Consider the following 25,572-nt stretch of genomic DNA (forward strand, 5'->3'; position numbering starts at 1 on the left):
ATTGACAAGACTTCAGCAGATACCATCTATCAGTATAGCTGAATGTCTAGGGCAGCGGTCTCCAATCTTTTTGGCACCAGGGACCAGTGCTCCTATAAGAATCTAATGCCTGATGATCTGGAGCTGAGGAGGTGAAGTTAGCACTGGGGAGTGGCTGCAAATACAGATGAAGCTTCACTGGCTCACTGGCTGCTCACCTAGTGCTGTGCAGCCAGTTTCTATCAGGCCAAGGACCAGTACCAGTCCACAGCCTGCAGGTAGGGGACCCCTGGCCTAGGAAATAAGTAAGAATAAGTAATAAAGCAGGAGAGAGTTCAGGTGAGAGACCCTCCAGGAGAGAATGAGTAAATTTAAGCATAGAGAATATAACATCAGTTTGCAATAATACCAGTTAAGTAAGAACTTTCCTGACCCACTCCACTTAGTTCTTTTCATTTCTTGTGCTCCAAATCTGAAGGAATCAGAAACTAGAGTTAGGCACATCTGGAAGAAGGACTAATTGAAGATAAAAGAAAAAAATAAAGGAACTGCATCCTCTTCCCTCAATTGTAGCATGCCTGTGCAAAAGAAGGGAGGAAAAGCCTTATGGTTAAAGTAAGTTCAAAGTTTTCACTAATCCATGAAACTAAATATTTTAATTACTGATGAGAGGACTTTAGGTTACCTAAGAGTGACCAGAAAAGCTGGGGAACTGCCCACAGTTTTTATTCAGGAGCAGAACAACAATTAGATCCACTGAATAAATACAAAAAAAAAAATAGTACAAGACAGAAATAGAGTTATTTTATGATTAAATCCTACGAGTAGTGTTCATTCAATGTAACAGTCATAAGAATCTTACAAATGACTCATATTCATAAATGAGTCATTGACCTTTAAGCTATGTTTTATTAAAATAGTAGTTGACTATGATACAATTATACAAAGAGAGAAAAAAGATTTTTAATTTATTAATATCTTCTGTGGGTCAGGCATCTTCATTCACTATCTCTTCTATATCTCACAATAACCTATTAAAAATGGCACTGGTATTAATCAGTCTTAAAATGCAATGCAAATTAATGAAGGAGTTTATAAAATAGGGCATACATGCTCATGAATAGGAAGACTCAATATTGTCGAGATGTCAGTTCCTTCCACGTTGATTTTTATAGATTCAATGTAATCCCAACCAAAATCCCAGCAAGTTATTTTATGAACATCAACAAACTGATTCCAAAGTTTATCTGGAGAAGCAAAAGACCCAGAATAGCTAACATCATATCGAAGGAGAAGAACAAATTTGGAGGACTGACAGAATCCAACATCAGACTTAATAAAGACTACAGTAATAAAGACGGTGTGGTATTGGTGAAAGAACAAAGAGTTCAATAGAACAGAATAGAGAGCCCAGAAATTGACCCACATAAATACAGTCAACTGATGTTTGACAAGGGAGCAAAGGCAATGAAGCAAAGATGGTCTCTTTAACAAACGATGCTGGAACAACTGTACATACATCTATAAAAACACAAATTTAGACATAGGCCTTACATCCTTTGCCAAAATTTAGTCAAAATGGATCATCAACCAAAATGTAAAACACAAATCTATGAAACTCCTGGGAGATAACATAGGAGAAAACTTAGATGGTTGGTACATTTTTTACATACAACACTAATGACATTATATATGAAAGAAAGAATTGATAAGCTGGAATTCATTAAAATTAAAAACTTCTGCTCTGTGAAAGACATTGTCAAGAGAATGAGAAAAGAAGACACAGATCAGGAGAAAATATTTGCAAAAGACATATCTGATAAGAGCCTGTCATCCAAAACATACAAAGAACTCTTAACATTCAACAATATGAAAATAAACAACCCATTTTAAAAAATGGGCCAAAGACCTTAACAGACACCTCACCAAAGAAGATATACATTTGGTAATTAAGCATATAAAAAGATTTACACATCATATGTTATTAGGGAAATGCAAGTAGAACAACAATAAAATACCATTACATACCCATGAAAATTGCCAAAACCCAGAGCACTGACCACACCAAATGCTGGCAAGGACATGAAGCAACAGGAACTCTCACACATCACTGATGGGAATTCAAAAATGGTACAACCACTTTTGGAAGATCATTTAGTGGTTTCTTATAACAGTAAACATCCTTTCCCATATGATCCAGCCAATCATACTCCTTTTTTTACCCAAAAGAGTTGGAAACTTACGTCCACACAAAAATCTGTACACAGATGTTTGTAGCAGCTTTTTTCATAAGTAGCCAAACTTGGAAGCAACCAAGATGTCCTTCAGTAAGTGAACGTATAAACTGTGGTACATCCAAACAATGAAATATGATTCAAGCTAAAAGGAAATGAACTATCAAGCCATAAAAAGACTTTTTTAGGAAACTAAAATGTACATTACTAAATGAAAAAAGTCAATCTGAAAAGGCTACATAGTGTGTTATTCCAACTACATGACATTCTGGAAAAGGCAAAACTATGGAGAGAGTGAAAAGATCAGTATTTGCATGGGAAGGGGAAAACTGGCTGAAAACAGAGGCTTTTATAGGGCACAGAAAAATATTCTGTATGATATTATAGTTATGGATATATATCATTATACATTTGTCCAAACCCACAGAATTATAACATTAACAGGCCCGAAGGTAAACTATGGGCTTTGAGTGCTTACGATGTGTCCATGTAGGCTCATCTCTGGTAAAAAAATGTACTATTCTGGTAAGTGATGTTGATAATGGGAGAGGCTATACATGTGTGGGGGTAGGGGTACATGGGAAATCTCTGCACTTTCCTCTCAATTTTGTTATAAATATATAACTGCTCTAAAAAATAGTCTTAAAAAATAGGACATCCCAGTTTTTAAATGTTAATTGTTCCCACCAATTTGCAGCACTGTATTTTATATATGATTATATACATTTAAGAAATTATAAGAAAGAAGAAAAAGAAACTACATTTATATAGCATATTTGCTATGGGCATTAGTAAGGTATTTCTTTTCAGAATGTTAATAATATGAGATTTGGTTTCATTACCAAATATTTTAAGAAAATTGTCAAACTAAATTTTACAGCAAAACGAAGAAGAATTAAATCAATAGCCAAGTCTCATGCTTCGCTACCTCTTCAAAAAAAATGCTAATTTTCTGGATGAGATATGAATGTTTATTTTGAAATGAGACATGAATTATTATAAACATTGGATGTACCTAAGAAAATCACCAGTGCTACATAGACATTGCTGATTTGATTGATCTGAAATAAGAACCTGGTCCCATCTTTTTCCTAAAATTATACTACCTGGGAGATAGCTATCTAATATCTACTAAACTTGATCATTTGATCATAGTCAAATGAAATACTTCTAATTAGTCTGTTGCCTTTGTGGCTGTTCTGGACAAAAAATAATCAATACTTTGAGTTGCCACACATGTACTCAAAAGCATAAACTGCAATTTTAGAGTTACCCTAAGAAATCAATTAAATCTTTTCATTATACCTACCCAGTGTGAGCAGACATAGCTATTTTGTGTTACATGATAACCTGTTCTAACTACTCGCTCTCTTGTCAGCATCCACATCCCTGAGCAGCCATGCCTCAACAAGTGTATTATGTTCCTCATGCTTTTGAAACATTTTCTCTTACCATTGTTTTCTGTGACTTTTTTTTCAGTTTACTCTGCATCAGTAATCTGAGTATCTATAATAACTACTATGCATTCATTCCAAAAGACTCAATTGCTCTGTGCATAAACTTGGCATATAAGACTTATTAGTGTTTCATAAAGCATGAGGATCATTCGCCACACACCTTTAAAATACCAATCATAAAATAAACACAAGGAAATAAGACCCTTACAGTTATAAATAAAAAGGACTTGAAAGTCTGAGGTAAGGTATCAGGTATTTAAAAGACTTCTCTAAGACACAACAATAATAGTAATAGTATAGGAAATTATGATTTATTAAAGTAGAACTATCTGTTCAAGGACAAGCAGTATTTTATTTGAGTTCAAGGGAACATATGGCTCCCTGTATCTGGTTTTTCATTCTTTAAAGTAGAATTGATTTTATAAGTATTATGTTATACTTACAAAAGTCTTTTCATGATCATCCGACCAACATACTTTTAACATCTTAAAGAGGGACTCAGATTATCTTTCAATACAGCAAATGCTTAAAGTATGTTATTTGATGACTATTTTTTCATGTCTATGCACCTTTAAATTGTATAACAAAGCATATAAATCCCATACTACGAAAATCAGAATTTTCTAATCGTAAATATATCTCCTATATTGATAGATATTTTATCTATTTTTAAGAAGGTAACTAACAACACAGAGCATTGTAATACAAACTGTAGCCAAGAATATGGTAGGTCAAAAAAAGGGTCTGTTTCTATATTTACCAAAACATATAATAGAAATAAATAATAGTGTAGAGATAGTTACACTAGAAAATAAGCATCTCGCCTCTTAGCAGCCTCTTCTGGAATCTGTAGACACATCAAAAGACACCATAAGACAGTGAAAAGATAAGTTACAAATATGAGAAGATATTTAAAAAATGTAAAGGCAACAAAAGACATATCCATAATATACAAAGAATGCCTACGAATCAATAAGAAAAAAAAATCAAGTAAAAAGAACCAAAACAAACAAAAAAAACAAGTAGAAAACTTGGATAGGTACTATCCAAATGGCCAAAAAACATATGCAAAGCTGCTCAACCTCATTAGTAATCAAGCAATGTAAATTAAAACGATGACATGCCATTACACACCTTACTGGAATGGGTGATGTTAAAAGAATGAAATTGCCAAATGTTGAGAAGAATGTAAAACAAAATACTTTCCTGGAAAGAGCATGAATATCTGGTACCCCGTTTTGGAAAATTGTTTGGCATTACCTACTGAAATTCAAAATATGCATACCTTATAATTCAGCAGTAAATAATTTCTAGGTATGAGAAATGCATATGTATACTGAGAGACAGATACAAAAATGTTCATAGCAATATTATTCACACTAGCTTCAAAATGTAAATAATCCAAAGGTCCATCAATAGTAGAATGCATGTTATATACAAGCAAATGATTACCATACAATAATGAAAAATGAATAAACTGAAGCTACAGCCAAAAACATTTTTGAATCTCACTAACACAATATTGAACAACAAAGCAAGACACAAACAAATATCTCCTGTACTATTTCATTTATACTAATTTCAAAAATGGGCAAAACACCCAGCATATGACCCACTAGACATCCTTTTGGAAAGCAGGGAAAGAGCAGTGACTGGGAGTGAGCTCCAAGGGGTTTTCTGAATGCTAGTCAAGACGTTAGTTACACAGATGTTTGAGTTATACATTTATGTTTTTATGTTTTAACACATAAATACTTGTGTCATATTTGATAATAACATAATTTTTAATATATTTTAAAAATATATTAATATTCTTATATATCAGCTAATTGGGAGTTAAATAAATAGGAACAAAAAGCCATTGCTCATCAAAAAACAGCTTTTTAAAGTCATGTTTTCTATATTTGCTTCATTTTTCCTGAAGTGTGTGCACAATTTACCATTTAAGACTGTGAAAATCCTAGGTCAAATTCCAGGGTTGTGCTCATTTATACAGTATTTTGAATACTGCATTTTAAATAAGCATTTAATAGAGTCTATGTTTTTAAGATTTATTTCTCCTGCTTATAGATTAGCTAATTTAATTTATATATTTTTATAATTTCTCTTGTTACATTTTTTGTTGGGAAGCTGAGGAGCAAATCAACATTACAGTGTTCTGAATTTCCCTCATTATCATTCATATTTTCACTGACTTCAAGTTTATCCTTCAAACTTATCACTTGTAAACAACTCATTCATGTTTCCAGTTGAAAATATAATTTCAAATTATACAAGGTGAATGAAAGATGACATTAAGAGTAACAAGATACAAATTTTTAGCAGCTTTTTCTTATCAGGGAAATGATTGCAATAGGAAGAAAATTATTAATTATCACATTCTTATATAAATTATTACATTTATTAAGTGCTGTAACAAAAGTACGAAGAACTTATTTGTGGACATTGAAAGTTTTTTGTATAATCAAAGCATCACCATCACACTACTGCACAGCCCAAAAGCTGAATGTATCTTTGGACTCACCCAGGAGTCACATTCTAACTACAGATTTGGTGGCCTAGAACCAGCCATTGCAGGCCTGTGCGTAAACATAATCTCTTTTGGCTACAGTAAAGATCTGCTCACTTTTTCCTAGAAGCCGTACTAATATAACCAGGTTTCTAACAACACTGCCTTACATGATTGGGTCATAAAATAAAGTGGGAATCTGCTGATGTTTCTTATATAATAGAGTGACAAAACTTTTTAAGAGTGCCAAAATTCAAACATTTCCCTAAAAATCTTTTTGTTAAGAAGTTGATGCTTGCTCCAGAAATATGAGCCCCAATGACTCCATAGTTTCATAGGTCCATTTTCCAAATTATAATATAAAATCTCCAGGATCCTACAGCTTTCTCACATTATCCTCTATCCTATATCTCTTAGGAAATTGAATTTTTAAGAATTTTAAGGCACCTGAAGGAATATCTTCAAAAGATTTTCTTTGAAATCCTTCCAAGTAAAATAAATATCCTTAAGTGATCAGAAAATTTCTTTGAAGACTTCAGCACAACTATATTCTCACTATGCAGAATATCAAAGCCCAAATCAAGTGGGATGGTGTTTATAACTTGGTTTAAGACTCAGCATGTGACTGAATACTTGATTATCAAGGCATCTGAAGTGACTGTGAAACAGGAATAAAGGCAGATGATTAGTCCTGAAGAAATTGAAAAAAATCTATGAAGTTCCACTGCTTTAATTTTGAGTGGTGAACACAGAATGCAATATACATATAAGTATTATTAAATTGTACACTTGAAACCAATATGATTTTATTAACCAATGTCACCCCAATAAATTTAATTTAAAAATAATAATAAATAAAAATACAAAATAAAAATAAAAATAATAAAGAAGGAAAGAAGTTCTACTGCTTAGAGACCACCAGGGTGCCAAATATTCTTGCTGATAAAACAGAGCTTAGGTCTAAATGTCAATGAAGATATTCAGATGGTTGCAGGAGGAAGGAAGTAGGTGACATCCAGAAAATAGTGACTGACACATCAGAGGGAGAATATGGGTCACCTGACTGATTTCTAAGTTTCGCCAAATAAAGAGGCAGATGCTTCTTAGGATCAATGGTTCTTGATCCTAGATGGATATTAAATCGCCTGGAATACTTTTTAAAAATACTAATGCTTAAGGAAATACCCACAATAATTAAATAAAAGTCTTTGAGGGTGGGGCCCAGCATCAATATTTTTTCAAGCTTCTGAGTTGATTCTAATGTGCAAGAAGTTTTGACGAGCAATATTCTAGAGCTTGTCAAATTTTAATGTACACATACGTTACCCAAGGATATTGTCAATATACAGATTCTGATGCAAGAGTTTGGGGTTGAGGCCTAAGATTCTATAATTTTAACAAGCTCAAATGTGAACCTAATAATGCTGGCTCATGGACCACACTTCGAATAGCAAAGTTTCTAGAACAGTGGATCTCAATCTTAGCTGTACATTAGAATCTCCTGGGGTACTTTAAAAAATACTTATGCATGGACTCCACCCACAGAGATTCTCATTGGCATGAGGCTTGTCCATGAATATGTTTTTAAAACTCCCAGGTGTAGTTAATGTTGAGAACCATTGTTCTAGAAAAACTGACATAGTGCATCCAGCTATGGAAATAAAGAAAAAGATGACAGAAGCAGAGGGAACAAACTTATTTTTGTTCATTTACTAAACATAAGATGATGTGAATATGTTTTCTCAAATATTAGAAAATAATGAAAACTCGAAGTAATGATTAAAGCTTAGTCCAACAGATAATCCATTCCAGAGTCTAAGAAGGAGTCTCAACTAACTGTAAGCAGATGGAGCTTGAGTCAGAAAAATCTACCCAACTGTCTCTTTATTACACTACCAAACTCTACCTCATGAAACAAAAAAAATCTGAATATATGAGGACACTTTCACTTCTCCACTCTCCTCTACCCACTGACTCAAAGACGATCATCTTTCTATCATGCTGATTCAGGAAACCCGAGGTACTTTTCTTTACCCACTCCCCAGCAACAATGAACCTTTGGCAGAAGTTAATGGTATTTGAGGAAATCGATGCCTGTAACCACATATGGTGATGGAGACAAGGGGCGTGCTGATGGCAGTCCTTCTCTGGAGGACCCAGCTGGACATATAGAGTATGGATACACTCGGCCTTGTAAAATGATGAATGAAAAGAAAAAAAAGTTAGGAGTCTATAAAAATCCTACAAATCAATGGAAAGTCAAAAAATCTAGATGGCTCAAAGGAAGATCATACCCTTAAACATTATCTACTTCAGGATCAAAAGAAAATGTCTGGGAAAAGTGGGGATCTTCAGTAGACAATAAAAGCATAGACCTTTCCAAGCAGAAAAACAAAAACTAATTAGGAAAGAACAGGAAGAAATGTAAAGAAAATAGAATGAGATAAAAAAAATTTTAAAAAACTAAAAATGCAACAGCAAAATATCAAACTTCCTAATAGAAATAGTAAAATGCAAAATTGATGCTCCAGATAATCCAATGAATAATATAAGATGCTAACTTCAAGCTACAAAGGAAAACAACAAAGAACAGATATTATAAATACAACATGCAGATAATTAATTCACAAAGAAGAGACCAAAGTAAATGGAACAGAATCAGACAAAATAGGAAAATGTTCTCCAAGTGGAAAAATATCAGTGTATGCAGATTGAAAAGGCTTTTTAATATACCCACCATTAGGCCTATCTAAGTAAGTTTTCCTAATGAAAAGGACACAGAAAAAATGTCTATAAGCACGCAAGCTTAAAACACATAAATTTAAAAATGAAAAAACAGAAACTATAGACTTCTCCTCAGCACTTAGTGAAAACAGATATTGAATAAAGCAATGTCTATAGAGTATGGAAATTAAAATTGTTACCCTAAACTTTATATGCTGTTAACTTACTTCATATCTGAATACTGCTGAAAGGGAGAATGTGGGTTAGAGGGAGGTGGGGGGACTATTTAAAATAGGAGAGATTGCATCAAGTTTAAAAGAGGAGAATAATCCAGTTGAGAGGAAGAGGTCAACTAGATTATAAATTATATCATTTTCCTGGTGAGAAACAACAGAACATAAGCTTTTTGTATTAAGAGAAAAAAAAAGGATGGTTGCAGATGTAGCATATATAGGTCTATATATTTAATAGATGGGAAGTTGAGTGAATTCTTTCTCTTGACATATTTCTTTCTATGTAAGAAGTATCTGCTAAGCGATGGTGAAAAGGAACATGTTGAAGAAATGATGAAGGTCGAAAAATAATTTTTTCAAAAATCAAAGAATGCAATAAAATTGGGAGGAGGTGTTAAAGCTCTACTTGAGTCATGAATTTAAATGGATACAATCTTCCCTGTTGAATGGCTATGTCTGGCAGAGTATGCCTACTTGGGAGGCCAGAGAGAAAGTGGGGACACAAGGGAACCTCAAAATAAGTATGATTTTAAAGCAGGGATGAATAAAACTAAAACAGGCGATCTAAGGCATTTAGAATATTAGCAAAAGTATTGCTAAAATTATAGGCTATGAAATCAGAGTAGGATAAGGAAATAAAGATTATTACATGAGTAAAAAAATGTAGAGAGGAAAAGCAGTTGCACAAGCAGATAAGAAGAGAACCTGTGATCAGAGAGCAAGGTGATGAATTAGTGACTTCTGAGTAGAGTAATCATGGATGAGTAGGTGAGCTGGGTGCAGTGTAGGAGAAGGTCATAGGAGATGAGAAGGTCAAGAGGAACTGAAAGCCTGGTTCTTGGTTTTATCATGTACACTGGTTCCTAGGGCTCTCAGGAACTGTTAACAACTACCATTTATACTTTGATATTCTGTATCTACTTTCAAAGGAAGATAGTTCAAAACAGTAAAAAGTTCACATCCTAAGAAAGCAATTTGGATAGCATCAGCAATAGTGTAAGTGGGAACTTAATGAAGGCCTTTCCCCCTGGATTGTCAAACTACTTAGAGCAATGACTTTTATTTGTATAGATTATCAAGTTTATACAACTAAGTTTTACTACTTAAATGTATTTCCTCGATCACAAATCTAAGACAATTCTCACCTTCACAAAGCAGATGCACAAGAGGAAAAGAAAGAGCAAGCTTTCTCTCCTCTACTTCTCCCCAATCTCTCCAACCCAACATATTTTATAAAAGTATAAACAATTTTATGAGTATGAAGTCTTACCATGGAATGTACAAACAAGTACAATATTATTACAGTCATAAATTTATAAAAACAAGGAGAAAGACTCTTACCAAAGGAAGGTGACTCTCTTCCATCCTCTAATCCTGAATCTCTTTCTCTGTCTCTCTTTCTGTGTTTATGACCACGATGCCTGTGACGTCGATGACTTTTTCTTCCTCCCAGGGGCACATGAACTCCAATAAATAGTGTCCGATGACCTTCATCAGAAGTAAAAGCATAAATTAAACTCTAAATTACTCCAGAGCACAGAAGATGATGATTTGCATGTTAATAGAAACTCAGTCCAATTAAATCCAGCACAGAGTTTTTGAGTGTTTATGATGTTGTGAATCTTGGGCCTTGGCACTATATTTTGGTACTATACAGGTCTGTCACAAACATTTACAATACTAAATATTTGGTTATAAATTTTATAATCACCATTAATTTATTAACTGTCTTAATAATCTATCTCTATTCCCCATAGTTTGTAATCATACTCTCTTCATTAAAAAAAAAAAAAGGTTTTTTCTACTTTTCTACCTACCCACAACTAACCAGTTATCTCATAAGTTCCCTTCCCTTCACAGTTAAGTATGTGAAATAATCACTGTCTCTAATAAACTGGATTTTACCATGGTCCCTAATAATGCCAAATTCTAGGGAGTTTTTTTAGCTCGACTATTTCTATCTGTAATTTAATACCATTGGCCACTCTCTTCTCTGTGACTTAACATTCTCTTGGTCCTCCTCCTTCCTCTTTTAGTTATACTAGTTTTCTTTGGCAATTCATCTTCTACTTACCCATTCAAGGTGGGGATCCCTAGAACTCTGATTTTGACCTCATGACTCCAACTAACATGCTTAGATAGATGATAGATAAATGATAGATAGATAGATAGATAGATAGATAGATAGATAGAAGATAGATAGATAGATAGATAGATAGATAGATAGATAGATAGATAGATAGATAGATGATAGATAATGTATATAACATGTATTATATATATCGCAGGTACTGAAACCTACATTTTAACACCAGATTCTCTCTCTCAGACTGCAGATCGATATATTTATTCATTCACCTACTAGAAAAATCACCTCAACATCCTTCCCACAGGCATGTCAAACTCAACATGTCCATGAAATTCATCTTTTTCTTTGTTGCCCAAGTATTAACTATCATTTACCTCAGTAAATGCACAATCTATCCAGTCATCTCAAAGCCTATCCAATTTATCACCAGATTCTTCTTTATATGTCATATATATATGACATATATAAGACTGTTTAAAGCATCACTTCTTATAAAGACAAAACACTTGAAACAACCCAAAAGTCTATTAATAGAATATATAAATAAAGCAAGATGTAGTCACACAATGGGACATATACAGCAATGAAAAAACTACAGATATGCACAACATAGGTGAATCTCACAAGTGTGCTAATCAGCAAAAAAATATATATATATGTAATTCTCTTTATAAAGCTTTAGAAATAGGAGAACTAAATATACTGTTCAAGGACACATATACAGAGAAAGATCAATTCAAAAGTCAGAATAATTGTTATCTATTGCATAAAGGAGAGTAGGAATTATGATTGGGAAGAGACACCCAAGGAGCTTTTGGGATACCAAAAATGTTCTGTTTCTTGATACTAATTTTTACTTTTAAAATATTTACTAAATATCATTCATAAGCTTCACGTACTTTTCCACATGTATGCTTCATTTCACAATTTAAAAAATTTAAAAAGAAACCAAAGGAGAGTTGGTTGGGTATAATGAATATTGTTTCTCCGCCTTTGTTTGTGGAATGTGGATCTGGTGGGCAATTGCCAGAAGTAACATCCTAAGAAGTTGCCAAGTCAAGGCTAAAACAAACAATCTGAAATCATATCCAAACATAATCAGAGAAGAAGAGGACGCCAAGACACACAGCTGAACTGATTTCTTGAAGATATTAAATGCAAGGAAGACTAGGCTGAAGGAATTTCCTGAGGCGAAATCTCTCAGGGCTGGTTAAAAAGTCAAGACACTTTGGGGTAAATAACTGTGAATTATCATACAGTAAGCTTATGTTTACCTTTGTTAGAAACTGCAGACTGTCTTCCAAAGTGCCCCTACCATTTTGCATTCCAACTAGCAAAAAACGAAAGCTCCTGTTGTACCACATACTTGCTAGCATTCGATCTTGTCAGTGTTTTGGATTTTAGCCATTTTAATAGGTGTGTAGTGGTAGCTCATCATTTTAATTTGTAATTTCCTAATGACAAATCACATTAGGCATCCTTTCATATGCTTATTTACCATCTGTATATCTTCTTTGGTGAGATGTCTTCTTAGATCTTTTGCTATTTTGTATTTGGATTGTTTCTTATTGCTGAATTTTAAGAATTCTTCGTACATTTTAGATAACAGTCCTTTATCAGGCATGTCCTGTGCAAGTATATTCTCCCAGTCTGTGGCTTATCTTTTCCTTCTTGTAACAGTTTCTTTCACAAAGCAGAAGTTTTAATTTTAAAGAAGTCCAGTTTATCATTTTTTCTTTCATGGATTATGCTTTTCTGTTATATCTAAAAAGTCATCACCAAATTCAAGGTCACCTAGATTTTGTCCTGTGTTATCTTCTAAAAGTTGTATAATATTATGTTTTACATTTAGGCATATGATCCATTTTGAGTTAAATTTTATGAAAGGTGTAAGAGCTCTGTCTAGATTCTAATCTCAATACGTAATTCACTCATTAGGTACTTGCCCCAGCGAGTTGAAAACCAATGTCCACACAAAAACCTGCACACAAATGTTTATAGCAACTTTATTCATAATTGTCAAAAGTGGGAATTAACCAAGATATCCTATATTAAGTTAATGAATAAACTGTGGTACATCCATACGATGGAGTATTATTCAATAATAAAAAGGGAGCTATCAACCACAAAAAGACAGAGGAAACAAAAATGCATATTGCTAAATGAAAGAAGCTAGTAAAAAAGTCATATAGTATAGAATTCCAACTATATGAAATGCTGAAAAAGGTAAAACTATAATATATCAGAGTTTGCCAGGGATTCAGGGGGAGGGGATAGAGATGAATAGGTGGAACACAGGACATTTTTAGAGAAATGACACTATGCTGTATGATACTATAATGGTGGATAGGTAATATTACACATTTGTCAAAACTCATAGAAATATACAAAAACTAATTAACCCTAATGTAAACTATGGACTTTAGTTAATAATAATCTATTAATATTGGTTCATCAATTATAACAAATGTATAGCACTAATGCAAAATATTAATAATAGAAGGGACTGTGTGCAGGGGTGAGGGGGCATAACTCTCTGTACTTTCTGCACAATCTCTGCAAACCTAAAACTGCCCTGAAAAATAAAGTCCTTTAAGTTAAAAAAAAAAAAAGGTCAAGACTCATAGCTATTTATAGCACTGAGTAGCTATAAAGAAAGTTATTTTATAAGAAAGCAAAAGCATAAGCAAATAAGAGGATATTTTTGTCAGTGAGCAGATTATATGTAGTGCGGGGAGGACCAGCACTGTGTTCTTATGGTCATATATTTTAAGAAAATTTATAAACATAAGATACTTTCATGAGGGGGAGCGCTTGAGTGTCTGTGGACATTTTGGGAAACTAAAAGGAAGTAGACTTGAGATATATTTAGGTTGGTTTTAAATGGAACGTATTTATGTGATTCACAGTCACTTCCATATTTGAGTAAATTATTGTTAGCTATCCTGGAGCAGGAACAGCTTCCAAGAATACTCCTAGTATCAGTTGTGCCAAACTCACCTGACACTGTGACACAAGGTTCAAGGCTGAAGCGGTGTCACAATATGCAGAGGCAACAATCTACCAAGCATTGGAAATACGTGGGTAGTGGAGAAGAAGCAAGCTTTCAATTGTACAGAACCAGAGTTAGTCTCTGGAAAGTTCTTCCAAATCTTACAAGCTTAATAGAAGTTTTCTTAAATTATAAGGCCACCTTGAAACTTTTCATGAAATTGAAAATAAATTGTAAAGATAAAAGAAAACTTCTAGACTACCATTAATAAAAAATAACTTTTAATTAATCATGATAACGATTGAATTTTCTATATTCTCAACAGAAAATAATATTTAAAAATGCTCGACATTAGAGGTCAAAAATGTAGGGAAAAAAGTATAACAGAGGTATGTCAGCCAGTTAATTAAAAATATTATGCTATTTCTCAAAATGTTATAATTTTGTGCTATTTATCAGTTTCCAAATAGTATTTAATTTTTCTCATTCTAAAAAAAATTCACCTCTCTAGTTTATATTCAAATTTTCAATTATTTTTCTTAAAGAACTTTCAAAATTGCATAAGCTTCAGGACCACAAAACCGAAATCTGCCCTAACACCACCTATATGTGGGCAGCTCCCGATTTTGTATCTCCAGCTCAAATCTCTTTCCCAAATTCTAAACTGGCATACCCAACTGCTTACTTGACACCTCACTGCATATCTAAAAGACATCTTAATCTTAATCTTAATCATTCTAATCTTCCTTATTCCAATCTCCTCCAAAAAACTTCTCCCCCGCAATCATGTCCATCTCATTCGATGACAAAAACATTTTTCTCGTTGCTCAGATCAGAAACCTTAGAATCATTTTAGACCCCTCTCTTTTTTTTAAGCTTACAGCCAATCCCTTGGGAACTCTTTTGGGACAACTTTCAAAATACATTCTGAATTAGTCCACTGATTATTTCACTTTGCCACTCTGGTCAGGGCCACATCACATCCAACCCACATTATTGCAATATCCTCCTACCCAACAAGTCTTTTTGAGTCTACCTTTAACCCCAACAGTCTGTTCTAAACACAGCAGCCAGTGTAGCCCTCTTAAAATGTAAGTTAGATCATGTCATTCCACAGCTAAACTTTCTGTGTTACCCATTTCACTCAGCGAAAAGATCACGTTTTTCCTAATGCTCTATAAGGTCCTCTGTGATCGCACGTGCCATTCCTGTTAGCTCTATATGACATGGTCTCCTCTCCTACCAACCTCCTTCTCACTCCAGCCACACAGGCCTCCTTGTTGTTTTCACTGCCACCCTAGGAACTTCCCACTGTCTTTTTTCACTGCCCCAAATATTTTTCCAACTTGGCTAATGCCTCACCTCCTTCAAGTCTTTGCTTATATTTCACCTTTCCAGGGAAGCCTACACTAAACATTGACTTAGTACTACCCTTTATGCCCTCTGACCTTTCATGCTTCTCATTCTCCCCTATTTTAATTTTTCCTATAGCACTTACATACCTCGTGAATTACTTATTATGTTTACTGTTTAATTTCTAGTTTCCCCAAAAAGTTTTTAAGAAGAGCAAGGACCTTTAATTTGTTCACTGATATATTCCAAGTGTCTACAACAGTGCTGATAGTTTTTGGTACTTACTAAATTTTCATTGAGTATATAAATCTTTGCATAAATAGAGATGATATTTTAAGTAAAATATATAGATAACTGACATAATAATGCATTATGCTACAAAACTTGAGAATGCAAACAAAGTTAATGGCCACAAATTTCATAGCAACAGTCCTGAAACTACTGCACTTCATGGTAATAAAACCATAGAGAATATATTTTCATGTTTTTGCATAGCTAGAGACTTCTAAAGCAAAGAACCCTGTAACCAGGGTTATAGGACAAGCTTTGAATGTTAAAGGTTGACTGAATAAAGATCTTCAAAGAGATATAGACACATCTCCCAGATTTATGCGTTTACATTTCAAAAAGATAATAAAGCCCAGAGCTACTGGTTTATATTCTAAAAGGGTTTAATCTGGGGCCTTCCCCTTCTCTTCTCTGAGATTTATTTACATACGGAAGAAAAGATTTCTGTCCCCGCCTTCAGGAGAGGAGAAGACAGCTATACAGCAGTTGCTGAATAAATTCTCAGGTTCATAATCTTATGGCTCCCTTCCAGGAGGTATAACTATCTCGTTCTCTTTGTATTACCCTGAAGGAGAAGAATGGGGCACGGAAACCAGTGTCGTTATTGCTGTCAATAATAAGAATAGGCTACTTCTGATCCAGAAACCTCATGCTTGCTTTTAGGACAAAATTAACAAATATAAGTATTAAAAACTAACCAATGGGTTTAGGAGATTTTCCATAAAGATTATATGAGATAATAACTAGACAATATTGAACATGATGATGCCTGTTACATAGTAGGCACTCATACTTGTTAGTTCCCTTTCACCTTCACTCTGCTCACCTTCAATATCTTAAGTAAATATGAAGGCAAAATAAAATTTTCCTTTCCTATTTCATTGTCTTCCACTTCTCCCTATATTGACAAATTTTTTAATCCCAACTATAATAACTTTGACCTAACAAACTAGAAAATCACCTCAGATCCTGTGGAAAACAGTATATAAATAAAATTTCTAGGTTAATATTATAAATTTTTCCTATAAATTATATCCAAAATTAAATTTTCACATAAGGAAAAAAAAAAGAATTCAAGAGACAATGATAAATGTCATTATCCTGAATGACTTGACAATTATCAAACCTAACTGAAATTATTTTTCAAGATTATATAGGGAATAATTTTTATTTCATGATAAATAACGGCCAAAAATTGTAAAAAGCAATCTTTTCAAATGAGCATTTTAAAAAATTAGTTGAAATGGTCTACAAAAATTAACTTTGTCTCATGTTAAAAACCCAAAAGGATTAAAAATACAGGTCATTGAGATATGAATATATTTTGAAAATGTTAGCAAAAATGGAACAATGATATTAAGAGAAAAAATTATTTTGAGATAAATACAGAACATTAGAATTTATTCAGAATTTACTCGTATGCCAGTTGAGGGAAAATGCAATTTCTCCATTAGAAAAGCGTTCATTAAAGGTAACATTGCTTTCTGAGCACAAATCTTGCTAGCGAAGCCTGGATTTTTGATATGTGAATTATGTAGATACTATTTTGTTGGGCAGGTCATAGTCACCTGACCCTAGGTTATAAGACAGCTTGATGTTGGATGTTTACAGTGCTCAGAGAGAAGCTTGGTCTGCAAATTAGTCAAGAAATGAGATAATAAAGAATTCTTATAGAATATGATATCTGCACTTAAAAAATGATAACTATCCAATAGTTAAGGACACAAATCCAAAGAAAACAGCAGTGAATAATACAATTTCAAATACAAATAAAAGCAGTAAGCAATATAAGAGGTACCAGTATTCAAACAACTCTTGAAGTAGTTGTGGTCATAGCATACTGAGGGTTTACAAAATGAAGTGAGAAAAGAGCTGCATTTGGGGATAGAAAAGAATCTTACTATGATTAACAATAATACTAATAAACTACTGTTTCATTTAGCTGGCAAGGAAGGGGTCAAGCTCTCTACTCTTGAAGAGAACTGTGTTTTTTCCACGAAATGAATATAACACATCTGGTGCATAATTACTGAGTTGCTACAGCCATTTTATTTAGATATGTCAATCATAGAAAAAGGTCAGGTACATTAAGCTGAACAAGCATGTGATCTTTAACTCCATGGAGACTCTAACAGTCAGAAAATACAAGGCATTCATTTATCATAATCATTTATCATAATATATCAAAGGGCTCTAAGTCCAACAGAAATTCTCTGCTGAGTGAAAGCAATACAGAGGGGGAAAAAAGAGACCAAGAGAATGTGAATGATTGTATGTGTATAGCAAAGTGATACAATTAGGCTACAGCACTGTTGTTTCTTGTGTTGTTTTGTTGACAGAAAAAGAAAGTCAAACACCAGCACTGGTCATAATCACTTGACCCTAGGGCCGTATTTTTTATCATTACAAAACAAAGGCCACATGACTGTGGCTCTTCTATACAGAAAAAAGAAATCTTGAAAGTGCTAAAGTTGCTCATCAAAAAAGCCATAGTTTGAGATTTATTAACTTAAAAAGCACTGACATATTTTCAAAAATACTATTGCTTATAAGTTCATAACACTGTCTTAAGCAAAACATAGCAACTAAATTACTTTGTATCTTGTGATAGCAGTGCTTTTTTTAAAAAAATCTTGGAACATAGTAAGCCTCAACATTTCTTGAATAAATGAATGAATCCTAATAATAAGTATTTTCTAAGGAAAAAAAAGGCGAACTCTCAATTTTGATAGGTTATAAGACAACTTGATGTTGGATGTTTACAGTGCTCCAAGGCTTGGTACGCAAATTAGTCAAGAAACAAGACAATAAAGAATTCTTATAGAATATGATACCTGCACTTAAAAAAAGATAACCATCCAATAGTTAAGGACACAAATCCAAAGAAAACAGCAATAAATAACACGAGTTCAAATACAAATAAAAGCAGTAAGCAACACCAATCTGCATTAAAGCTAATGTTCTTATGTGGTACCTGGCATTAAATATTGTAGGAGTTATTAATAGAGTGAAATCAGGGGTAAACTGGGCAATCAAGGAAAGTTTCATGGAGTAGGTAAGATTTGAGTTGGCTTGGAATAAGTGGGTTTCAGATTCTCAGAGAAATGGGAAAATCTAGAAAAAAAAAGATAGTGTGGGCAAAAACAGAAGAGCAATTTTGAGGAATGTTAAAGCGGAGAAAAAAATAAGGTAAGGTGAGATACGACATGTATTTTTATAATCACAAAAGCTTGCAATTTCACTATTATTTTAAAACATTTAGGTTTTGTTGTTTTATTTTTCAAGGAAGGAGAAAAGAGATCAACATGTGTCCTACATAAAAAAATGAATGCAAAAGAGAAGGTGATACTCTCCACCTCCCCAACCCCATTTGAACTAAGTTACGATTTCTGAACAGCCCTGCCACTTTGCATCAGGGAAATGAGTTAGGAAATGAGCAAAAATATAAAACTGTAAAATTTTCCAGATTTACTTCTGTATTGTATTAATCAGAAAGATGTGCACATGTAGAAAATGGCTTATTCTGGGAATTATGGTAATTAAGAACAGAAAGGATTCCTTGGAAAAGCTGAAGAACTGTTGAGGGGAAAAACAGATTTCCATGAAGGCAGCTGATGGAATTCAATTGTGAAACTAAAGAAATAAAACAAAACATCTGAAAGCAAAGATGAAAAACACTTGGCATTTCTGTATAGATGTTTACAAATAAGTAGATACTATGGTAGATTTTTTTTTAATGGCCATAATATTTTGGCAGCTTTTCCTATCAAGAGGTGGAATCTATTCTGCCAACCGTTGAATGTGGGTTTGCTCAAGTAACTCATTTGGACCTATGGTACATCAGCAAATGTGATACAAACAAAGGCTTGGAGAGCACTTGTGCGTTGGTTTTTCCCTCTATGGCTTCTGGAAACTCTATGCCACCATGTAATCAGATCTATCAAATATATCTAATTTTATTACGTATAACCACCAGTATACACTCTCTTAGCACATCATACTTCCTTGTCAAACCTTTCAAATTTTCGATTAAAATGTGAATTATACAACCAGGTTCATAATGCCTATGATAAGACCTATAGGGAGTAACGTGGTCTATCTCATCATGTTTATATTTCAGTACCTGGCATATTAATATCTCAGCAAATGGTTCTTCAATAAATAAATGAAAACAAATCTAAATCCTTTTTGACAGCATAGTATGCTGGAATAAGATGAAAAATTCAAAAACTGGCTCACAGAAGGAGAGGACTTTAAGAAATAAGATTTATATTGGCAAGTGAAAAATAGAATGCCTTGTGAAGGGAAGTGCAGAAACATAAAGGGTCCAGAGACATATATCAGCATATTTAACCTGTTTTTATCAGAAAGTAAACAGAATTTTTATTTCCTTAAACATTCATTGCAATAAACATGGACTTATACTGACATATAGAAACTATGTTTCTTATTTTTTGATATTTTTACAAAAAGTTTTAGGTGAAACAATGACTTGTACTCTACCATATGTAACCTGGCAGCAGTGGTGTGCTGGAGCTGGGTTACACCAGCTCTCCGGAGTTACTCGTGCACATCTCTTCCTAAATCTGTGTTCAGTGAATACGCTTTGGTGATATGAAATCAGCCATAAAAGATACTTAACCACGAAAATTGACAAATGCTGCAAATCAAGGTTAGGGAGTAGATGGTTAAGTGGAAGGGTTATCAGAAGACCTTTGTCTTGTGCCAGGTGGGGAACTTCTTAATTTTTTCTTTTATTTTTTAAGTTGCTGGCAATCTTCTTCACCAAGAAGTGATTTGATCAATTTATCATAATAATGACTTCATTTTCTAGAAAGATATGCTGTGCAGTTCTGTAATTATGTGGATATAGAGGTCTAAAAATAGAGGCATAGTCAAAAGTTTTAAAAGCAACAGGGAATTCAAAATGGCTGATGACAAAGAGCCACTGTAGTTGGCAATTAAGAGGGCTTTTTCTTTCTCTGTCTTACTTATTTCACTTAGCATAATACCCTCTAGGTCCATTTATGTTGTCGCAAATGGTAAGATTTCATCCCTTTTTATGACTGAATAATATTTCATGGTATATATGTACCATAACTCCTTATTGCATTCATCCATCATTAGGCATTAAGGTTGTTTCCATATCTTGGCTGTTGTAAATAATGCTGCAATGAACATACGGGTGCATATATCTTTTTGAATCAGTGTTTTGGATTTCTTTGGATGAATATCCAGAAGTGGAATTGCTGGATTTCACTTATATGTAGATTCTAAAGAATAAAATAAATGCTCAGACAAAACAGAAACAGACTCATAGATATAGGGAACAAACTGATGAGACGGGGTTGGAGAGCTGGGTGAAAAAGGTGAAGGGATTAATAAGTACAAATTGGTAGTCACAAAATAGTAATGGGGATGTAAATACAGCCTAGGGAATATAGTCAATCACATTGTAATAACTATGTGTGGTGCCAGGTGAGTATTAGACTTATTGGAGAGGATTGCTTTGTAAACTATATAAATGTCTAACCACTATGCTGTACACCTAAAACTAATATAAAATAATAATGAATGTCAAATGTAACTGAAATTTTTTTAAATACTGTTTCTCATAGTTAACAAAAAAGACTAAAGAAGCTGCGGTGCATATATACAATGGAATATTACTCAGCCATATGAAGAGATGAAATATTGCCATTTGTGACAACATGGATGGACCTCGACATAATCATGCTAAGCAAAAGAGCCAGACAGAAAAAGTTGAAAATCACATGATACACATATGTGGGATATAAACCTAAAAGCAACAAATGAACAGGACAAACAAACAGACTCAATAGACTAGTGGTTACCAGAGGGTAAGGGAGAAGGGGGAGATAGATGCGGGAGGTGGAATTTAAATCATTTCTTCAATTAAAAAAATAATAATAATAATAATAATAAATTTTTTTAAAGAGGGCTTTTCAACTGTTAGAATGCAGATTAATCAACCTTAAGAGAAAATTAAAGTGAGACAGCATGAGAAAAATAAGCCATTCATATAAGAAGTCATTATCTAAACTTACTAAACATGACTTCCATCTCATGATATTGTTATTAACTGCACTATTGTTGTTGAGACTGTCGCTCTGTATTAATCACCATAATAGCATAAAACACTTCCGTGCTACACTGTCATCTAAATAAATCATGGCGATTTGTAAATATAAGAAAAAAAACTGAGCTACACAAAGAAAAAATGGATATAATTCTAAATAATTTAGCTAAAAATTACAAGTCCTTTTGTTAATAAGACTGCAATACAAACTACAAATGCTCCTAATGTAATTTAAAAGCAGTTTTTAAAGTACTCAAAAAGAATATCCATAATCTTCCTGCTGCAGACAAATGCTTAATTCATCAGAAGAAAATTAAACATTTACTTTCTTCTAATTATGATTTTAATCATTTTGGTTATCCTCATTCACAGAAGGTATGTCTTTAAGTCACATAAATAGCAAATACCCAAAATACTGCAGTATGCCTATAATAGGTAGAGAATAGTATGAAACTGAGCCTAACTTATAAGGAACAAAGGAGGGAGATTCACAACATAGGCTCTTATTCTAAAATCAGCTGTCTAAAAACTGACATCCTAAGCTAGAGATGCAAAATGTATAACCAGAACCATTATGAAACAACAAATTTGCAGGATTTCTTAGCCATATATATGCATTAGAATATGTACTATCCTCATACAAACACATATCTATATTATTTGCAAATGGTTTAATAAATCATGAACAAATTTAGAAAAATACTTTAGATCTTTCAAATTTACTTGGATTTACAATATACTATGAAAGCAGACTATAAATAACTATCAGATTACCACTCACTTCAAATAGAATATCATGAATAAATTATGTATCAAAATAAACTGATGTTGGTCACATACAAAAATTATGTGAAACAATTAAAATGAAGAAACATGGAAACAACGTAACTCACCTGAGAGTTAATTTTAGGGAAAAAAGAAAATTCCATGTTAAAGATTTTAAAAGACTACTCTCTTTCTTTGGTCCTTATTCTTAGGATAACCATGATAAAAGAGAACAGTTCATCATGAAATGTGGCGAAGGTAGTTCAACAAAGGAATGAAATTTACTATTGGCTATTTTTTTCTGAAATCTTAAATATTAATCTATCTACCTAATTCCCATCTTTAAATATCAAAATTGGCACACGAAGTATATAATTTCAAATGGATCCCGTGTAATTAATTAACTCCACTAATTTTACCAATGTATCGAATATGACTTAGAATTGCCCCCATCAATTGACATTAAGCCTGTATCAACAATAATAAGTTACACAAAAGTTAAGAACCAATAATAGCAGAAAAAAATAGTTATTGCTTTTTCAAAGAAAATACGCTGAAATAAAGAAAAAAATAAGATTATTTATTTCGTAATGTAGCAGAGACGAGAATTTAAAATAAGAGAACATAAAATAAGAGGTCATAACAAAACTAGTCACCAATGGGTGAGAGGGTTTCCTATTTGTGGGTATGAATCTATCTAATGAGAATTTATTAACTATAAATTTTCTCAACTGTTTACAAAATCTTTTGGAAAACTATTGTGATATAGGTACTAATTATTGAATTTCTTATTGCTTTATAATGTGACAGTATCAACTTTTTTTAAATAGTCGTGATCGAGTGAGTAAATACATGCCCCATTCTTCCAGTTAATTATCATCTTGCCCCATTCAGTTACTTAAAAAACAAAGCTCAGTGTTATCTTTCATTCTATAACATATTGTTAAAAGCCCAGGTTTAAATCCTTGCGCTACCACTTGTTAGTCATATGGCCTGAGTAAGTCAATCATTTGTTTTTTAGTTTCTTTATCTGTAAAATGGAAATCATAATAGTAGTTACCTCACTGAGTAACTTCAAGGATTAATTCATTTTCCACTTTCTGATTTACTTCATGTAAATATTTAAACTTCATCTCCGGTCACTCTTCCCCCCATGGCCATAACCCCAATACTTTAGCCACACCATATTTGCCATTCCCAGAATATAACTGATCCTTTCATTTTTGCCTTCAGAATTTCCATTCATCCTTCAAAGCCCACCTCTGTTTCTGTGAAGCTTTGATTTCTTCCAGTAAAATTCACTTTTCTTTCTAGTGGCAATTTTTAGAGATAAAAGATTAGGAAGAAAATGTCTAGGCCTAATTTCTGGCTTTTCCTTTTGTTTTTTCAAATTATTTCTTTACTTTGGTTGCAAAATACTGTATTATAATTGTAAGATCAGCACTTATTATCTTTGGTTTTTTAGTGAAAAACACTTTGGACATTACAATGACTATGGTCAGAAAACCATTTCATTCTCTTAAGAGTTCAGGAATGCTTTGGGTGAAATGAAGAAAGCGGAAGGGTATTATCACTTCACTAATAGATCAGAGTTATGTTGTATGATAGCTTTGTGTTAGGTACTTTAATTACATTATCTCTGAACTTTGGGTTCATTATACATTAAGTGGTCCCCAAAAAGGAAATAAACAGTAAGCTATTTTTTTCCTCAAAGGCAATGAGCAAAATAATATCAACATAGGAGTATAATTTTCTCTATTAAATCCTTGACTTTCAAGTACTTTACTATCTGCTAAAAGCAATATAGAATAAAGAAAATATCTTTTTTTATTTAATTTGTAGTCGACATTTAAAGATTAGTTTAATTTTTCCATTAAAGTTTTAAATTTATGAATTCCTCAATATCAGATTAAAATGTAACTAGATTTCTTTACCTTAGTACAGTGCAACATAATTAGTAACTCCTTTATTTACATGTTAAATGTTTGAAAGGAACTAAATATTTGATGAGTGTTCATTATGCACTTAATTACATTACATAAACTTAATTTCTTACATAATTAGTGGCATATTATTAAATTACATATAAATGAGATTCAGTGCAACACATTTTATAGTACCTATCTAGTTTAAGAAAAAGTGCTGGATGCCATGGGCGAATGAAGATATGTGTAATTTGTCCCTCAACAAGCTTATAATCAAATAAGAAAAATAACATATACACACACACACACACACACACACACACACACACACACACACACACATATGTATGTTAGATGTATATCTGTATATGTATGTATGTGTTTGTATATATATACATTTGGAGGAGGAAGATCATTGTTCTGCCAGGAGGGATCTGGTAACACCAGGGTATGGCCGAATGGGTATTCTGGTGCTGTGTGGAGGAAAAACACTAGCAAACAGAGGAAATAAGAAGGCACCGATTTGGTATAGGGCAATCAAAAAGGTTTTGAACAGAATGTCTTTAATAATTTTCCTGAGGTTTTACTGCCTCTTCTAGGTTCTCAGATTATAGAAAAATAACAGATATTATGTTAGAAATGCTTGATAAGAACATGGAAAATAGTCTTTCACCATACTGAGGCCAGGGGGCAGGGCCTTTACACTCTTTCATTGATCATTAATATAATTCATTGTGCTCCAGGGAGGCAGCTCCCTTCAGCTATAGGCAATTTCTGGGGAAGAATTTAGGTATGAACCAACAGCAGGCAACAGCCATGGCAACAGGGGAAATAAGTGCCTCAATCCTGAAGAAGATATATTGATGATTCATCATAACATCTACTAGTAAGGTTGCCAGATTTAGCAAATTAAAAAAAAAAAAA

The 25,572-nt window shown here is 33.1% G+C and overlaps 1 protein-coding gene across 1 annotated transcript in view; it reads right to left on the reverse strand.

Annotated features, from left to right (window-relative positions):
* The window catches only part of SLC4A10 (solute carrier family 4 member 10), a 178,910-nt gene that overhangs the window by 127,282 nt on the left and 26,056 nt on the right, over positions 1–25,572 (reverse strand). Inside the window, exon 3 of the mRNA XM_023528479.1 lies at positions 10,478–10,624. Within this exon, the coding sequence (XP_023384247.1) occupies positions 10,478–10,624 (147 nt within the window). The remainder of the gene's footprint in view (positions 1–10,477; positions 10,625–25,572) is intronic.

Source organism: Pteropus vampyrus, unplaced genomic scaffold (genome assembly GCF_000151845.1).
Source record: "Pteropus vampyrus isolate Shadow unplaced genomic scaffold, Pvam_2.0 Scaffold2, whole genome shotgun sequence".
Classification (NCBI taxonomy): domain Eukaryota; kingdom Metazoa; phylum Chordata; class Mammalia; order Chiroptera; family Pteropodidae; genus Pteropus; species Pteropus vampyrus.